We start from the raw sequence: 19,914 nt of genomic DNA, 5'->3' as shown, positions 1-19,914 counted from the left end.
AAATGTCTTTTAGCGAGCATTGATCCTGGATCACTGCTTGGAAAAGTTTATACAGCCTGAAAACATCTGTAATAGTTCCAAGCATTTCCAGCCCTGGCAGATCATACAACCTCAAGCACAACCATTGGTCCCTCTTCTAAATGGAAGTGCATTTTTCACTTACCAAGGCCCTGTCTATACTACAGCTAAGTCAGGGACCCAGGGGTAATCTTATTTTTTTGTCAAGGTCCAAATTTCTTGGTCAAAGTATAGTCAAGGTCCAGACTCCAGAGAAAAATACAAAATGCAACAGTAGTGATAAATAGTAAGTAAATAAAAAGATTTCAGTGTGTTCAAAAGCATCTAGTGGTCCAGACTTGGCCTGCAGTCCATCTATTGACTACTCCTGCAGGGAGCCTAACTACAACAGTTACCTCTTCTAACAGGCAAGAGGTAACCAAGTCCCTATGACTCGGACAAAACCTTGGACTAGGGGTTTCACCCAGTTGGAGTAGTGTAGAACTATATCACCCTGTCAGACAGCTCCCCCCCGCCCCCACTACCTTATAGTTATTCTATGGATGGGGCTTCTGCTCTGCACTTCAAACCAATGTAGTTTTTACCCCCTGGCAAAAAGCCTCATAAGACTATAAATGGGCCTGAACTGAAGGCTGGATCTGGTCACTGATTTGGTTTGGGTCTGTCTCATGTTTGAAGTTCAGAGGAATAACTGGCAATTTCCCAAGAATATACTTAATGTAGCAGTTTTCCTTATTCTAAAGGTCACCAGTTATGCATGACTAGCCCTTGAAGATGGATTTTCTTCACTAAAGATGAAAGTGAAGACCATGTGGAAGCTAACTTCTCCCACCTGCCTCCCCCCAGCCCAATTGTTATGGCAGGCTTAGAAAGGAGGCAAGAATTAAGTAATAGCAGCTGAATCAGAGGGTAGAGCTGATTGAAACCTATTAAGATCCTTATTCATATTGTACCAAGACATCAAAATAGGCACATTAGAAATACCAAGGTAAGTGGTCAGCACAAACTTTAATTGGGATGAAACGATACAACAGCATTAGTACCACACCTATAAGTAACCATACTGCTATCTTAACATTAATGGCTCTATTACAGCTGCATACAGTAAACTGTAACTGCAACTAGTTATGTTCTGAAAGATTACAAAGGCATCCTAAAAAAATCCAGATCAAGACTTCCCCTTCAAAAAGTGACGGCTCAAGTTAGAGGCAGTTTTAATGAACAGGAGAAAACAAAACAAAAAGGGAGGAGGAAAATAGTTAAGTGGCTTAGTACGACATACAGGATTACTAGCCTGTTAGTCATATAAATAGCCAAATGACACATGACAGTTCAGCTGCCTGGAAACTTGCACAATCCCAATCTCTGTTCCTGGCTGGGCACGCCTTGGTGCTCTGGACAGCTCTCTTAGGTTCTGGACGCCAGGAAAACAGTGCAGTGAGACCAGCACCAGATGGAAGTCTCATCAGGATCCAAGTTCTTAAAATGTGCCAAGTTTGCCGTGTACCTCACCCAAAAGAGCCTTATGGATCTGAGCGGGCTACAAATGCTGGGAGGCCCTGTAGATTCAGCAAGCCATTCAACAGGGATTTACATACTGGCTAAAACAAAGCACAGCAGACTTCAGACAATTTACCTGGCACTCGATTTTCCATTACCTCTTGTACACATTCACTAGTTCAGGTGGTTTCATCTGACTCTTTTTCCAGGGAGTCTTCTCCTTGATCCTCTAGTGAAGTCGTAATGCTGAATTTGTGACATTACATCCTATTTCCATGGCAACAGAGATGTCACAAATTCAGGATTAGGATTTCACTACAAGCTCAGGCAGCAGGAGATGGGCTGTGAAGTACAAGCTCTTCAGCAAATGCAAATAGACGGAATAGAGAGCACCTTGCCAAGGAAAAATGCTTTGTGCACAAGTTGCTTCTTTTTAAGTTTGTTCCAGTGAAAAAGTCCCTATTAACCCAACCTACCTGCAAGTCAAGCCGTGTCAATGTTAACTATTAACCCAAACTTCACCACTGCTCAAATACTTGCAGGACAGCCCCACTGAGTAATGCTAGTCACAGTTTAAAATCTTTAGCTGCTAGGAAGAGCTATCAACTGTTAAAGCTCCAAGACGGCCTAAAATATTGAAGACAGATGTTTTAAATGCCACTCAAACCACACACTTCCACTTGGTATTTTAATGCCCTGAGTTGGTGCTTTAAAATGCTATGTTTCTCACAACCAGAAGGGCTGTAGTTTAAGGTAAACCTGGATATCAGCACTTTTCTTTAAAAAAACTGCTCTAGAGTTTTAGATGTTGATAATCTAGAAATTTTGCATTTATATGGCTGCTCTGAATTTGGAGGATCCCAAAGCATTTTACAAGGTAAGTTGTTCTGACTCACTACAAGGGTGCCATCTATCCAGTCACCTTGAGTTCTCGTTGGGAGAGGGTTTCCCCTCTACAAGCACTGACTCCGTCCTACCCATTAAGTCAAGATCTGATGAGATCACTGCCCAAAATCATCAAGTCGTGTCTCTGCTATCCCAAAAAAAATGTACTGGGTAGTGAACCAGTCAGGAGGCTGGGATTCCCAGCTTAACTACTGTGCTTGTCAAGGAAAACCAATGCAAAGAGCTAATTAAAAGCAAACTATTCTCCTCATGGAAGACTTCAGAAGAGCAAGTCTCTGCCCCAGAATGCTGCTCAAGCAATGTGCTCAGCTTGCCCAATGGCTCCCCAGAGCGGGGAATGGCCTCTACATTTGGTAGCAAACCCTCTGGCCCTTTTGGCAGCAGCAGCGCCATGTCCTGCCCTCCTCCGGCAACATGCTCGTCTTGGGGTTGGAGAAGACTCAAAGGGAAAACCTGGACATAAGAGCCTGAATTCAGGAGACTCCTGCAAAGGGGACCATGAACATCCTTTTCTCAGGACAGCAAGGCAGCAGCACGTCCAGCCTCCTGTACTTCATTTCACCAGCTTGCCCTTGGTCCTCACTCTCATCTCATGTTGCCAAGGGCAGCAACACTCTAATTGTCTGGGGATCTTCGTGCATCACACTGCGTTACCCCAGCATGTCGCAGCCTCCCTAGTTCAGTTTTGCCTTTCTGCTTGCCATCAGTAAAAAGGAGAAAATTAAGCCTCACAGCACTCCTGAGAGGCAGGGGGTCAGTGTTTGAAGATACAAGATCTTTGGATGGCAGGTGTTACGGACTGGTTAAGTATTACCACTTGCCTAATAAATGGCTATGAAGAGTGCCCATTACCAGTGTCCTAGCTGCCCTCTCGTGGGCCAAGTTCACCTGTCTTAAGTCATTTTCTCCCTCGTGCTGGTATAATTAGGTTCATAAATAGTTCTATCAACTGATGTGCAGCCAGTCTTAAGTATAGAGAGATGTACCTCATCAACACACCTAAACCTCTGACACCCATTCTAAAAAACAGCACAGTAACCTACAAACTCCAGCCCCCCACCCCAGAGGTCCAGCACCACAAGTGATTTTATCCTAATCTACAGGCACTAACGTTCCAGTTAGTTTCATAACTGGAAGACCACTAAGCTGGTTGATGGCTGATCACTGACCTGTACAAATGGAGTTTGTAAAGTCTCAGCTCAATTCATAGATTATAAAGCCATAAGGGACCATAGTGATCACCTAGTCTGACCTCCTAGACAGCACAGCCCACAGGACTTCCCTGATTTAATTGCTGCTTGAACTAAAGTATATCTAATTCCCAGATGGCAGATGTCCAGGCAGGGACGGCAGTCCCTGGCAAGGCAGCATAGGTGAAGCTTGCACTCCATCTGCCTAGACAATGCTTGTTCTGTGGCTAAAGAACATCGGTCTGGAGGGCTGTCACTCCAGCACCTGAGCATGCACAACAAAAACCAAATCCGTTAACCTTTAAGAACTCCTGGCTCTTTCACTTTCAGAGGATGAAGCCCATTTGAGAAGCTGCTCCTCATTCATCACACAAAATACAGCTCAGACTCTTCCTTTAAAAGAGGAACATGCAGGTGGCTAGTCTAGTCAGTCTCAGTTTAATCACATCTCTCTGGCCAAGTCTGGGACAGACTTCACTTCTTCCTGGATGGCAGTATTCCTCTTTGATATCATGCTCATTCATAGGCTGATGCGTTCCACAGTTAAGAAGCTTCTTACCGCAATAAAGTTTATTCACAGCAATTCCATTGAGTAGAAGAGCTACTATTTGCATTTATATAGAGCTCTTTCCTCAAGAATCCCAGAGCTCTGTACCTCCAAATCAAATCCGCTATTAGCCCCCAAGATGCCAAATCCAAACGCATCAAATAAACGGTGCTAAAATGACACATTAAATAGATTTAAGAAACAGGCTGTGCATATCAAGTAGTAAATGTTCTTTCACAGCCTGAATGCATAACAGTAAGCAGCCCTAGCTCAATAGGCCAGACCTGTATTTCAGAAAATCAAAAAAACTGTATGGAGCATACGGTTCAATATGTACCATGGAGCAAGGCTGTGTGAAGCTTCGATCAAGGAGACCAGGCAGTGGCAGGTATCAGTAGAGACATGCAAAAAATACATTTGATTACTAGTCCTGAACGTAGTCCTTGGGTGGGCTGGAAGGATAGTCGTCCCCAGCGTAGGGAAGATGTAGAGTCCAGTCTGTGAGTTTGGCAACACAGGAAAGGAGGGGAAGTGAGCACTCCCCACCCCAAGGCTAACTGAGGGAGCAGTGCTATAATCTCCAGTCAGAAACCAAACTAATTTCTTGACCAAGAGGGTCGTGGCTGCAGCACAGCATCTCAAAGGCAAGTTGTATTTGAATTCCAGTGGGAACAGATGAATCCATTAAAAAACCTGAACAGGTGCAGAAACCGAACAAGGACTCAGATTCAGAGATTGATGAGACTGGATTAACATTAGTGAGGTTACATCTAGGAGGAGAAAAATCAGCTGGAGACTAGCAGCTCAGTTCACTGAAGACTAAGGGAGACATTATAGCACACCCTTCACAGAATGAATGCAAGTACATAATGTATAAAAAGCCTTTCCAAATCAATTCTGCATATGCATTGAAATTGAACAGTGAATAAAGGTTACACACTTTACAGGACTGTAAGGCATTCAGCTAATCAGAGAGTTAACTGGATGCTATTTCTACACTGTATGTCATGTCTTTTCAGAGGATTGTGGCACAAAACACAAGACTAGTGGTTGCTTGAGCCTGGTCCCCACTAACCCCCCCACTTCGGACTAAGGTACGCAAATTCAGCTACGTTAATAACGTAGCTGAATTCGGCTGAATTCGAAGTACCTTAGTCCGAACTTACCGCGGGTCCAGACGCGGCAGCGAGCCTCCCCCGTCGATGCCACGTACTCCTCTCGCCGACATGGAGTACCGGCATCGACGGCGAGCACTTCCGGGATCGATCCCAGAACATCGATTGCTTGCCGCCGGACCCGGAGGTAAGTGTAGACGTACCCTTGGATTACAAGTAAGCGACTTTTTTTCACTCTCCCGCCTTTCCATTCTGGCAACAGAATGAGACTCAGAATGGAAGTGATTTTAAAATCCTACCCGAGAGTTTTTTGGAGGCGGGGTGTGGGTTTTTACTATTTAAGTAGTAGTAACAGGTTAACAAATCCTTGCCAGGTAAATATCAGAAACAAAACAATTACAACAACTGTGTAGCTTTTGTTTAAAGAGACATTATCCAGTAACAGTCATCAGATCTCTGTTTAACAGGGTGTTACCATATGACAGAGTGACCATCACGACACCTATGACAGGTTTCTAGTGATTTTACTGAGTGACATCCAATTATCCATATTTAAGAGACCAGGCATGTCTGTCAGATGTTAATACACAAAAAATGGACAGGTCTGCTTTTTATTTTTTTTGCAGGTGAATGTATTTTGAGTATTGAATAAATAACCAAATATCTAAGTACAAGTCTTATTTTGCAGGATACATAATTGGTGTTAGTTATTTCATAACCTTCTCTTTTTTAAAAAAATAATCATTCCTCTACAGTTGGACTATTTTTCTCTTCCCGGTGAGAGGCTGGCAGTAGACTAGCAGATGAGAGATTAATTTTTCATTTCCTTTTGTAAGATCATTTCTGCCAGGAAACCCATGGAGAATTACCAAAAGAGCTGTTAAAATCCTACCTAGGTTTTTAATACCATGCCCAGCGTCACGGTATCCAAACACCTCACTAAAATTAATAGTGTATCCTCAACCTAAGTGATGCATGACAAAAACCATACCCTGTTAGCCAGTGATTATTTCTCATAGCTGGGAATGCAGTAGAAGGATTTAAATAATTTGTTTTACTTTTTTAAAGTCATTGATTTAGGTCCCATTGAGGCTTTGTAAAGCTAATTTAAAATGTGCTGTTATAGTTTTAGAGGTGCAGCTCATCTCTCTCTCCGCATCCCCCAAACTCCCCAACCCTAATCATACACTAGTGCTGGGGTAAATCATTTTAATTAAAATAAAGGGAGAATCCCTGAAATTTGTACGTAACGTTGGTCTATTGACTGGCCATTCTGACCCCTCCAAAAGCATCTGGGTGCAGGCCAACATGAGCTACAATCTCTACTCTCCCGCTCATCTGCAGTCATTACAAACCTCCTGTGTGACAGTCTAGGGCTGCTGGATCAGAAACCCAACTAGGAATTTTCAGGCTGTTATTCGCTCACCCCCTGCATTACAGAACATGCCTGCTTCAAATAGTTTCCCTTTTGGCAGCTGGTTAAAAGCCTCCTAGCTGAGTCATTGCAGGGACTAAATCAGGACTTGGGCTGCTGAGTCAGAGGCAAAAAGCAGACAGAAAGGGGAAACAATTACATTAGCAAATTTGATAGCATGGATTTTTTTAGCCTAAACACCCTTTCAAAAGGGCAGCTTTGGAAGAAAGTTTCTATAACTAAAATAGAATATGAAAGCAGTTCTGCTGCTGGGCAGGACAAGGGGGGGCCAGGGGAAACCACACCTAACACCTACTGTCTCAGACAGCCTAATAACCAGAGAAAGAGACACGTGCCACCACACCCCCACCACAAGAGGCCACATCTTCAGATTTAAGAAACAGAACAGTTGTGTTAAGTTTATTATATGCTATATTTAACTGTAGCATCATCAGCTTAGTTAAATTTTTTTAAAAAGCATTAGATTTCTACAACTGCAGTAGAGAAATTCATTGAATATATGTGATGAATCCCACTGGTATCAATCTAACACATTTGCTGAACAGTACTGACCAGCTTGAAATGGCACCAAATAACTTATTTGACAAATACCAGAAAAATTCGTTGACTAATAACTGCCAAGTACCATTCAACCAACCTCACTTACTATGTTCTTTGTTTTAGTTATATTTTCCTCTCATCTTTCTGAGACTTGTCTGCAAGTTCCAAGGAACCACTCAAAATTTCTGACCTACCTCCCTGTTTCTCAGCTCAGAGTTTGCACACGAGTACTCCTGCTGCATTGTAGCCCTTCCTTGCTCCCATAAAACCCACAGCTGAAAGAAATGCCTGGTCACTGCTGACCTCAGTCTCCTGGTATTTTATTGACTTGACACATTGAAATAGTTTTTGTCAGAATGACTAACTTGCAGAGGTCTAACAAAAGCCACCCTGTAGTTTGCATAAATTCCCCTCAGATTTCCCTTGCTACAGACCGGTCAGTGATGGAGTGGGGAAGTGAGCAGGAGACACACTTCATGCTCATGTTTTGCACATCCCTGAACACACAGCATCCTTGACAAGGCAAGTTGTCAGATGTTTGTCAAAAAGTCACACAATCAAAATACCCACCCCCCAAAAAAAAAAAAAACAATACTGTACACATCGATAGCTCTGTCCATCCCAGGGCACTTCAGAGTATAAGGCTACAGCACCACAAACATGGCCACCTCTGGGAAAGAAGGCACTAGTCAAGCTGCCCAGAACACAACAGTGGAACAAGGGACAGTCTCTTCCCTCTGCCTCCTTACAAGTGTGATATTTATATGGCCATCCAGAAAAGACAGGGCCTGATATCATCTAAGAGATCCTAGTCCTGTAAGCTGCACTGAACTCAGTTTATCCATCTGGGAGGAAGCGAGTAGCTTCCTTCTGGCAGCTCAGGACACTGAACAGTCCCAAGAGAAAAAAAACTCTTCCTATATTATGAAATCTGAGGAGCCCCAACCACAGCATGGAAAACAACCTGGGTGAACCCATGTGTCTGGTTTTGGAGCATTTCAATCCAACACTTCAAACCTAGGTGAAGTGCAATTAACATGGTTTCCTCTTCTTACTTTAATCAGCAATACCAGATGTTAAGATGTGACAATCTCACAGCAACCAAAAGCCCCCACCTGACCTCTAGCAGACTTGCCTACTAAACCAGTGAGACCAATACTCAAGTTATCAAGAATGATAAAACTTTTCACCAAAAGCAAGGGGGGGAGGGGGGGGGACGCGGCAGCCCGGAACCAGTACCCAGGCCTGGGAGAAAGGAGAAAGATGGCAGAGATGGCCTAGTGCTATGTTCTCACCTTGTCTGGGGAGCAGAAATAGTAATAACAAAGGCACACAAGATAAATCACAGAACACAATTCATACCTACCTCTGACAGATACCTAAGGTCCTTTATATGTGGTCAACATTTGCCTGATTTGTCATGCCAATAAAGTATTACTGAATTGAAACTGTAGCACAAAGGGCAATACTAATAAGCAAGTCAGTGGACTAGACACCTGATTTACAACATCATTCACCTCTAAACGTAGGAACAGCCTCATAATGGTGCTATATATATATATATATATATATATATAAAAATAAAAGACACACACAGTTTCATTATAGGGTGGCCAAGGCTTTACAGTACAGATTGGCATGTATTTGCCTGCAGACACACAAATCGACTGCACTCCATGTGCATCTCAAGGACAAATCATCAAGCTCTGCAAGCTTCAATGGAAAAAAAAAAGTTTCCTTCCCCATTTCTCTGAAGTTTCTACTTCTGTCTAGAAGTTTGTCTTCCAAGCCCAGTTTCATTTTGCAGAATCCCAAACAGCTGCCTGCAGCAGATAAGGAATCAACATATATTTTCAGCTAACTACACAATTATCTTCAAGGAGGTCAACAGGCCTCATATACTGAACAGGAAACCGATCAATTTTAATAATCACTAGGGTGACAAACTCAGTAGGTTCCTTTCTTTGAAGGGATTGTTTCCAATGAAATGCTTGCCCTTCCACAAACTGTGCTCTGAAGGAATGGTTTAGGTTTAAAAGCCAAGCAAACCTACTGCAGAATACACACCTCCTTCATCCCAAAGGGATGAGCATTTCATGGGTTAGAAGGATGAGCTAATGGTTATTTAATGGTGCTGGAAACCAAGGGGGGGGGGGGGGGGAGAGACAAACAATGAAGTGGATCACCACCATACAATATTTGGACTATTCATGAAAATCTTAAGTGACTGATGTGTCTGCAAGTATGTTAGATCATGGAAACCTGCTTCAGTGTGAGTAGTATGCACTGCTGTTTCATCAGAGACTACTTTGGATTTATACAGCACCTACGAGGTTGCTAGGATTAACTCAATATTTATAAAGTGCTTTGAGATCCTTGAATGGAAAGAGCTATGAATGTGCAATAGTTCTGAATACAATTTTCTACTAAAACTAACGTAGTATAAATGAAAGTCTCCAGCCTCTCTAGTGCATTCATCTGCTAATTGGCACTTCCTAGCAGGAAGTTGTTGATCTAGTTTGTGATGAAGGAAATGGCAGAAAACTTGTCACATTCAATTAGAAAACTAAACCATTCAATATTATGGAGATAATGAAACAGCAAGAGGTAACATATTTTGGAATTTCATTTTAATCCTTCTCCCCTTTCTTTAAACTTTCTAATATAGTGACTAGGTTGAAGGATGTAAGAAACACATTCAATTTGAAAACCATAGGTGGAAAATGTTTGTACCTGCCAGAGATTACTGTAACTGAAGTAAGTTAGCAAAAAGATGGTTTCTTTCAATTTACTTTATGCAATTGACAGCACATTGTATATGGCCTATTTCACTGCTTCTTCTAGAGTCAGTTTCTCCCTTGTTGGAGAGACTAATCTTAATGGGGAATAGAAACAAAAACCCTCGTAAAACTCAGGACACTATTTCAAAGGATGTGCTGTCGAAGTGGATTCTGAACAATTCTTTTAAAGAATTTAACTGGATAGTGTCCTTCTGTAGGGGAAAAAAAAGTTTAGTTTAGAACAGTCTCTTGCTTTACAAGCTGGCGAAGAGATTCCTCCACAAACAGGTTTACCAGCAGCAGCTACAGATAAGGACCTGTCAACATTTGTCTTAGGAACTCCCTTCTTGAAGAGTTCATAACTAAACCAAGAGACTTTGCAGGATGTTTACAATTGTAGGGGAAAACTAAGTTGTATTTTAGTTGTCAAAATGCACATGCACAAAGGAGCTGAGTCAGTGTTGCATATAAACCTTAAAAGGACAGCAACAACTTGAAATTAGTTAATATCAACAATTAGTTAAAAGTGGTTTCTTGTATTGCACCTGCCATTCAGTCCCCCCTACTAATTTGTGCAGTTTTACAGTGACTTTTTCAAGTTGTCTTTGTCCCCTAGTGGAAGACACAAAGGAGTGAAGTTGACTATACTGGAAAGTACTATCAAACGTACAGATTAAACTGAAAATATTCCTTCTGATCTTAGTTACACTATTTTTAAGTGTTACTTATAAACACTAATAGGGAAACAGTTCTGCAAAGAGTAGGACTTGAGAATGTTCTTTTAACTAGGATATTTTCTGTGTTAAATGTTTGACTCTCCAACCTTTACATTTTCTCAAGGTAGGTATTTTAATTGAACAAACATGTTCCTGAATGTTTAACACAAATAAAAACAAATACAGTGAATGCTGAGAACTGTCTTAACATAGCCTGCCTTAGATCCCATAGCTGTGTGCTTTTCACACAGTACATTCTGTGCTAGTAAAACGCTTATCCACGCAGTTCTTTTGGCTGTCTGGTGCACCAGTCACCATTGGCTCATTCCCTTCTGTTTTAGCTACCAAGAGCTAGTGATGTGACATCATTACTGGAACATGCAGCCAGTCTACTCATGGAGCTGGCTGCGTAAGAGAGGGAAAAGTAAAGATTTTCTTCTAGGGAATCAGCAGTCACTTGTTATATTGGTTTTTCACTAAATTCAATCCTGTTAAGATTGCATTTATTCTCCGAATACCTCCATGTAAAGGTAGCCATCCATTCCTTAGCTGACTGCCAAAAAACACTTTCCAGCTTCAGTTCTGCTTGCAAGCCACCCCCAAACAAGATTCTGAAGTTTTCAGCAGCCTTCTCACCTGAGTAAGTGCAGTTCCCCAGCACAGACGGAGTTGAAAATCTACAATGTGTAATATTGCCACAGCTAAAGTCAGCTAGGCCTTTATAGTAAGTGCTTAAACAAGAGGATTAGGCATTTAACTAAGTCAAACAGTTAAACTCAGTGTTTGAAATACTCATGACAATTGCACCATTCCAGATTGCCTTGAAACTCATCTTGCAAGAAGGCTATGAGGTATATAAAATCCCAGCATGCCCATCTTTGCTAACGTGCTCTTTAAGAATCAGATAGCACATTGTATATTTTTTTCCCCCCAATAAGAGATTAGGTCCATGTGAAGCTTACTTGTACAGTATAGAAATTAAAAAACCAAAACCACTATTTTTTAACTGTAGGTAATGGGGATACCAATTCCCCTACCTTTATTACACTAACCATTTTAACACACATTCAATTATCCCAATACTAAATACATGCTCACTGCATCCAGACCAATATGTACAATCAAGCCAAAGCAGCCACCTAACTACTTAAACTTGCCAACTTTGGGACCCAAACAGTACTGTCTTAGTGCTACTTGGTATGCTACATAAACAGTCCAATAACATCATTTATGTGCCCAAGTTGCATAGTGAACGAATGAACACTTGCTTCTGAGCTCTTCTCTAACACCGCACATATAAGAGTAGTAGAGTAATATTGTATTTGACAAACATACATGGCCAAATCATTGGCCTAGTGTTATAGATACATAAAGAGGCAGAGTTAACACCATCTGCAACACCTCAACTTTGACAGTTTCTGACTTTTGAACACTTAAGAACATATGAACAGCCATCCTGGGTCAGACCAGCGGCCCATCTTATCTTCCGAGCAGCCGGTGCCAGAGGCTTCAGAGGGAAGAACAGAGCAGGGAAATTATTGAGTGATCCATCCCACACTGTCCAATCCCAGCATGCCATGCTACCTTAACATTCTATCAGTGTAGGATTTTAATAAATGGTCTTTTTTGAATAATTGTCACAAAACTGTATGTCTCTTTAAAATAAGAGAGTGAGAGACATTAAGGGGAAGGAAAGTGATCTTTGGATTAAACCATTAATTTTAGATTGAGGAGAAAATATATATTTTTTAAATTCATTGTTCAAGCTATTGGACACTTGTCTACTGTGATTTTTTTTAAATCTAATATCTAATTCTCTGGTCAGGATTTTACATTCCAAGCTCTATCATGAGTCCTTATAGAATTGCACAGTCTAGAACATCTTTAACCATCACCTTCCCCAGACTTGTGGCCACCTTAAGTAGTGTTTTTGTGGTAGGCCACAGAAGAGGTATTTGGAGGTGGAGTAAAAGCTTGAGGTAAGGTCATGGTGTGCTAATCGTATCCTACCATGAAGGACATTGAGCTAGAGCTGGCTTACTAGACAATATCAGCAGTCAACTCCAACAAGACGCGAGTCCTTGCTTTTACAAAAGCATCTTTAGTCTGTTGTATAGTTTGTCCTTTCTTCCCCACTCTCCAATTCAAATCATGCACTGCTAGTTAAAACCCAAGAAAACAGAGTCTCACATTTTTCTGGGTAGGAAGTCTTCATTTCAGGCCCAATGAGAGAAGATAAGAGCTTCTCACGATGCTACTAAAGTAGTCTTTGAAAGGCAATGTTCAGTTGTCATTTGTTTGTAGATGTCAGTTTGCTATAAACCATAATATTTACTACACAGCTTAGGACTAGACAATAGCCCAGCTAGGAGAGTTCTCTCATTCTCTACACATTGCCAGAAGACAGCCTATTCTACTGTAGACAGAAGAGTCAAATCAAGTTTCTGTGAAGTCCACAACAAGCACTTGAACTCTAGGACTACAGTTCCCTAAAGCAAAGATATGGAAGTGCAGATGCCTATAGAACTGAGTAAGTCACTGTACTCGTCTACCACCACCACGGACTACATATTACATTAAAAATAGAGTAATTACAGTTAAATAGGATTTTATTTTAACCTAAGTCAGAATCAGAGCAGCATTTTATTCAGGTGTTTAAAACACAGTCTTAACCATTTTAACAGAGTGATATTACAACAGTTTGATCTTTGCTACCCATGGAAGACCTAGATATGTTTAACATGACTGCAGTATTATCCTGCAAAACTTTAATTCCTTAACACAGCAAGGGAAACAGGCCCCTAGGAACAGCTCAGTTTTCTCCAGTCATCAGCTTCTTATGTGGCGTCTCCATTATCGGAGGTTTGCAACCACGGCAGTCCATTCTGTACAATCCTCTGCTAATCTAATCTTCACCTTCTATGAAGCTTAAAATGTAAAGCAGTCCAAGATCCCTAGATACACGTTGATTAATGAGAGACCTGACACTAGATCATATTCATACTGTGGATGAAGATTTGCTAGCAACAGCTGCATTTGAACATTGTTGCTGTTGGAAGGTTTCTGGCATAGTTTCCTTGAAGGCAGAACCGGGCTTCCCCTGCCCCAACCCAAGAACAATAATATAACAGTACTACATAACCAGTACCGAGAGGCAGGAGAGGTCAGCTATATAGTTAAGTTCTCAGAAAAGTAATTCCTCTTCATACTGCTCAGAGAACAATGCTAGAAACCTGTAAGCAACACTCACATTCAAACAGCTGTTGCTAGTTAGCTTGAAACCAAGGACAGGGCACCAACAAGCCGAACATCTGTGCAGAGCTACACAGGCCCCTACTCAGTAGCATGCTTCTCTCAAAAGGATTAAATAGATCTGCAGAACAGAGAAGCATTTTTAAGTCTCATTCCTGGCTACCTCAGGATATCTCCCCTACTAAGTCACTAGGAAACAGTCCTAGACTGATTGATTCCCCACATACATAGTGAAAGTTTTGCCTCAGAACTGGACTTTGGTAAAAACACACGCAGAGCTAGGGTGCCTTGGGTTAGGAAGAATTGGTCCACTTCAGGAAGTGTATAAGGCTCATCTATTCAATGAGAGAGGGGAAGGGATTGGTTAGCAGCATTTTGCAGAAAGTAGCAGATAGTGAGTAACTTATGTTTTAATCTTCATACATACGCCCTGAGTATTATTTAGACCGAGGCCACAGTGTGCTAGGTGCTTCCCAGACATGCAGATAGACAATGCCCAGCTCCAAAGAGCTGGTTAGGTAAGCACATTTTATAAGTCAAGAGATAAAGTGATTCCTCCCCACCCTGTGCATTTTATGGCTAGCATACCAGCCTGACAGCCAGGTGAACAGGCCCATGGTTGGCAAACTATCCCATTGCTGCAATGATTTTTGGGGAACAACAAAATTACTGTGGTTGTCGGTTTCCTCTCTTCTAAGTATTGCTGATAAAGCCCAACCAAATACTCTTTACCATGCAACCTTTGAAGCACAATATAGCACCTTCCTTTCTAGATGAAAAGGGCAGTACCTCTGAAATGCTACCACTTCTGGGGTGGGAGATGTCAGCCAACAAACTAATTAAAGCAAAAGTGAAGGCGGGGGAAATTTTGGCTAGGACACTGGGACAAACCCCCTATTATGCAAAAGGTCAGGGGGGGGTTGTGCATCCCCCATAGAGCAGGCTGCAGCAACGTGTTATTGCTTCTCATGGTCTCCCAAAAACCTGCACAACCCCTTAAATTGCATCCAAGCCAAGGGACCTACCTACACCCCATCAGCATGCATGGCCTCATGCCCGCAGGATGCTGCTTCACCATGATGGGGGGGGGGGCAGCTTTCCCCAAAAGACAGAACAGGCAGATATATTGGGGGGGGGGGGGGAGTGCGAAGCAACCTGCGCTCAGAATGAATAAGCAGAAGCGTCTCTAGAGAGACGGGAGGGCGCTGCCACCAGACCGGCCCCGGAGTCACCCTCTGGCATCGCCATCACCCCCCCCCGCCCCATATCAAAGACTCAGGCCCCACGGACGCACGACCAGCCACCCCACCGGGGAGTCAGAAACACCGGCCGCCCCGCGACGCCAGGCCCCGCTCGCCACCCCCAGAGCAGGAAACGCTGCCCGGGAGCGGGGGGCCGGGGCCGGGGCGACAGAGCGGGGGCTCGGGGCGGGCAGGGGACAGACCCCGCCCCCTAGAGCCAGATACGCCCAGGGGGCTGAGGGGGGGCCGGGCACCCAGGGGCCGGCTAACCCCCGACACTCTCGGGGGGAGGGGCCCGGCGCTCGGATACCAGGGTGATGGGCTCGGTGTCAGAGCCCGGCGAGCGGGCCCCGGAGCGGCCAGGGGCGGCCGGACCCGCCGGGCTGGAGCCTCCCCCTGTGGGGCCCGCCCCCCGCAGGGCGCAGCGGCCTCCTCACCCATCTCCGGCTCCGGCGGCTCGTCACCAGGCTCCGGCTCGAGCTGCGGCGGCCACAATATGGCGGCCGGGGACGGGGGAGGGGAGGGAGGGAGAGAGGAGAACGGCGGCCGGGAACGGACAAACCTCCCCACAACGCGCCCCGCCCTTTAAAGAGGTAGAGACACGGCCGGGGGGAACGAGGTGCCTCCTCCCGCCCGCGGCCGGCGTCTGCGCTCCTGGGCGCCCTCCTGCGGCTGGGCATGGGAATAAGGCGCCAGGGCGAGCCAGGGCTCCCAGAGCTGCCCAGAGGGGTCAGGCCTGGGCCCATGGGGGGGCTGGTGCTGGGAGCCCAAGGCCGGGGCCCCACAGCGCCCGTGGGCTTCTGCTGGAGGTGGCAGGGCCCAGGGTGCCAGCCTGCCCCCCCTGCCCCGACCCCTGCTCCCGCCAGCCCTGACCCCTGTCCCGACCCCTGCTCCCGCCAGCCCTGACCCCTGTCCCGACCCCTGCTCCCGCCGGCCCTGACCCCTGCTCCCGCCAGCCCTGACCCCTGTCCCAACCCCTGCTCCCGCCGGCCCTGACCCCTGCTCCCGCCAGCCTTGGCTGACATCCTGCTTCCTCCAGTTCCTCCTCTGGACCAGGCTGGCTGATTCTGGCCAATCAGAACCTCCCCTTCACTCCAGCGCCAGTATCCCCCTCTGCACAGCCTAGGCCTGGCCGCTCTCACCCACCCGAAGCTAGTCCCGCAGCACATGTCCCAACAGACTTCAGTGCAACGACTTTCTGCTACTTGCCACCCAGCCCAGACTGGAGCTGGGACCCAGAGGTGAAAGGCTCCATATCCCATGACTCATTCCCTGATCCATCCTGCTCCAATTCTGACTGCGCCCAGTAACTGTTCCTCCAGCATCACTACCCACCCAGCCCTAGGAAATGTGCAAGTGAAAGTGAATAAGGAAAAGTTATTTACTTGTTCCCATAATATAAAAACTAGGGGCCACCAAATGAAATTAATGGGCAGCAGGTTTAAAACAAATAAAAGGAGGTTCTTCTTCACACAACGCACAGTCAACCTGCGGAACTCCTTGCCTGAAGAGGTTGTGAAGGCTAGGACTATAACAGGGTTTAAAAGAGAACTGGATACATTCATGGAGGTTAAGTCCATTAATGGCTATTAGCCAGGATGGGTTAGGAATGGTGTCCCTAGCTATCGTTTGTCAGAGAGTGGAGGTGGATGGCAGGAGAGAGATCTTATGTCCTTATGTGTTTGAAGCCTGTTTGCTTGTCTCTGCGGGCAAGGGAGATTTACACATCCAGGCGAATGACATTTTCTTGCTGTCTGTGGTAGGAAGTATTGTTAAGTGTATGATTCCATGCTGGAGAGAGTGCAGGACTGAGCCTGCAGGTATTCCCCCCCCAAAAAAAGCTGTGTGTTATGCTAGCAGCATCAAGCCTGCTGGGAGAGGATTAAGTGGGTTCTGCTGACTACGGGAGGTGGGAGTGATTTCGTAGAGCGCTTAGGGCATCCTGTCGAAAGAACCCTGGGAAATGGCTGATGTTTGTTCTCCTCTTGTTAATAGAGTGAAGAGAAAAGGAAGTTGCTGGTGGTGGTACAGAATAAAATTATTCCCAAGAATATTCCCCCTAGCTGGAGGAGGCAGTGCCTTTCCAGTGGTGTTCCTCTAACCTTCAAAGGAAGAGGGGTGTGGGGGGAGAAATGGGGGGGGTGCACATAAAGGAGACAATCCAGCTTCAGCTTTGCCATCTCCTCTTGCATGGGAGGAAGCTCTCCTCCTTCCCGTGGAATCTGTCCCAGGGGCAGCCTTCATTTTTGTTGATGGCTTCCCCGTTGATGAGAGACAGCTGCTGCTTGCACCCTTCCACTGCCTATCAGTCCCTCTCTCCAGCCCTGGCTGCTCGGCCACTCCCAAGGAAGGGCTTTGTCATCGCTCCGCCAAGGATAAGTCACATCCAACCCACATGTACCTCCCACTCATAGGATTGCTGGGGGCACTTCCCTCTCCTGCCCCTTGAGAAATCAGCAGTAAGGTGATCCTTCCTCCAGCTCTATTAGACATGGAAGGAGAAGGGCAGGGGGCCCAGGTGCCATCTAGTCACTCCAGGTTTTTGCATCCTCCTTTGCTTAGAGAGGAGCATGATCTCTATGCAGTGATAACACCCTAGAGTTCCACTGGCCAAACATCCTTAATCAGTGACAGTCTGGTTGTCTCAGAGGATGAGTTTACGGTTCCTGGGACAGCCTGACATCCCCAGCCCCACCTCAGTGACATCGTCTGGCTGTACTGTACGCAAGCCAGGCCCTGCAGAACTGGTCAGATACACATCCCAGCTTGGAAGCTAGCCTCACATGCTCCAGCAAACTTTACCAGTACACTGGAGCACAAGTCAACATCCCCTCCCATGAAGCTCTGGCTGGTCAATCTTCTGTGAGCTGGGGGCTGATTGGTCTCTCTTCTTACTCACCTCTTTCCTCAGACCGTGAAGACCAAGCAGCCTGTTCTTATCACAATGCAAACACACAGAGAGGTCCCCAGTTAAATAACCTGCTGATCAATGGACAAAGGGTGGGAATGGCAGTGAAGGAATTAGAGGAACAGGAGCAAAGCCTCACCCAAAAACACTGAGAAACTATTATTGTTCCTTGAGAAGAATGGTTTGGTAATTCCGAATGTACAGTTTACTTATGTCACTTCTGTTTATTATCTTCACAGAAGGCTTCTTAGGTCAAGTACAGCGGGTTGTCCAGGGTCCTGATTCCCCCCTGCCTTTCACCTGGAATATGTCACTTAACTGCTTTCAAATCAGAATGCTAGTTACACCCATTTTGCACAGCTGTAAGGGTCTAACCCATGTGCAAGGCCGGAGCAAAGCCGACCCCCCCCCTCCTTGTGTATTGAAGATTAAACATTAAAATCCCAGCCACTGGCTAGCCCTGGATTAAAGCAAAGACACGTCCCAGGTACACGTTTGCTTCAACCATTTTCCAAAACCAGCTTGTTCAGGGGCGCGAAGAACAAAAATAAAGATTTCACATTTGGCAGGAAGGGAGAAGTTCCGTTCCTAAGTGTCGCAGGGCAGCCGTCGCAGGGCATAGCTCTATAGAAGGTCGTAGAGTGGAAATGCCACAGACATGCCCAGAGCCAGCCTGGACTGTGGCCAGTCATCCATTAGGGGAGCCCAGAACACGGTGAACTCTCACAGCTGATTGGACTAACCCGGGGCTTAAAAGCAAAGTTTTGTTGTGGCCGAGCACAGAAGATCAGTGTTAGTTCCAGGCTGGTAGGGCCGGAGGAAAGCCGGTGACCACCCACTTTCCTGCCTCTCTGTGAAAGTGACGCATAGCAAGTTCTGTTACCCGCTACAAATGCTCCAGGAGCTGAGGTAGCAACTTCCTGCACAGCCGGCTCAGGTGCACACAGCCTGGGAAGGCAAAGGAGGCCAGAGAACAGAGGCAAAGGTCTCCCCAAGAGCAACCCGGTGGTGACTCTAAGCTGGGAAAGGCAAGGGCTGAGGGGAGTGCCCATCACAGGGGACCCTGTCTCCATTCTGCAGGGAGCCTGCGAGCTGCTGGGCGGAGGCAGCTGGATTTGCTCTGCTCTTTGTGCCCAATTGGTTGTTTCTATAAAATTAGATACAAGCTAAGGTTAGAGGAAAAACAAGCCCATGTCAGCTGGGCCAGCACCTGGGCTGGCTCCAACCCTGGGTGTTTCACTAAGCCCGGCCTGGGGTGGAGGAGTGGGATCCTCTCTGCACCAGTCACTCACGGGTGGCCTTTAATTAACTCTTTGCAGTTACTCAAATGCATCAGGGCAGAGCAGGGAGGGAGACCCATGCTGCGCTGTGGGAGAAGCAGCTGGGGCCCAGAGAGGGGGCAAATCCGCTCTCCCCTTTGGTCTCAAACTTCTCAAGGACAGAGGCATGGCACCCAGAGTGCACCCTCTTGGCTAAGTCATGTGACTTCGGAGGCAGGACATGACAGGCATCACATGCCACCTTAAGGGAAAGGCCATGCTAGCGCATCTCCTGCCCAGGACAAGCTGGGCTGTGTGACCCAGCTGCTGCCCCCTCCCTACCCCCATTCTCACCTCCACCCATTACCAGCAGCCAGATCTGCCTCCTGTGACCCACCAAAAAGCCTGGGAGAAGCAGTTTGCATAGGACATACACTTAGCACCAGGGCCCCCTCTGCCTCGCTCTCCCGCCCTGGATGCTGAAGCTAGTTTGGCAGTGCCCCTGTG

At 45.7% G+C, this 19,914-nt stretch overlaps 1 protein-coding gene across 2 annotated transcripts in view; it reads right to left on the bottom strand.

Annotated features, from left to right (window-relative positions):
* The window catches only part of KPNA6 (karyopherin subunit alpha 6), a 40,395-nt gene extending 24,563 nt beyond the window's left edge, over positions 1-15,832 (bottom strand). For both annotated transcript variants that reach the window (XR_010594689.1, XM_065577292.1), the window contains exon 1: positions 15,678-15,832. Coding sequence is in view for 1 of the 2 variants with exons in the window: in XM_065577292.1 (XP_065433364.1) it covers positions 15,678-15,681 (4 nt within the window). In the remaining variant the exon portion in view is untranslated. The remainder of the gene's footprint in view (positions 1-15,677) is intronic.
* Positions 15,833-19,914: the final 4,082 nt, after the last annotated feature.

The sequence above is a fragment of the Chrysemys picta genome, chromosome 23, assembly GCF_011386835.1.
Source record: "Chrysemys picta bellii isolate R12L10 chromosome 23, ASM1138683v2, whole genome shotgun sequence".
In the NCBI taxonomy this organism is placed as follows: Eukaryota; Metazoa; Chordata; order Testudines; family Emydidae; genus Chrysemys; species Chrysemys picta.
The sequence above is the reverse complement of the archived record's forward strand: the minus strand, read 5'-3'. Positions and strand labels throughout refer to the sequence as shown.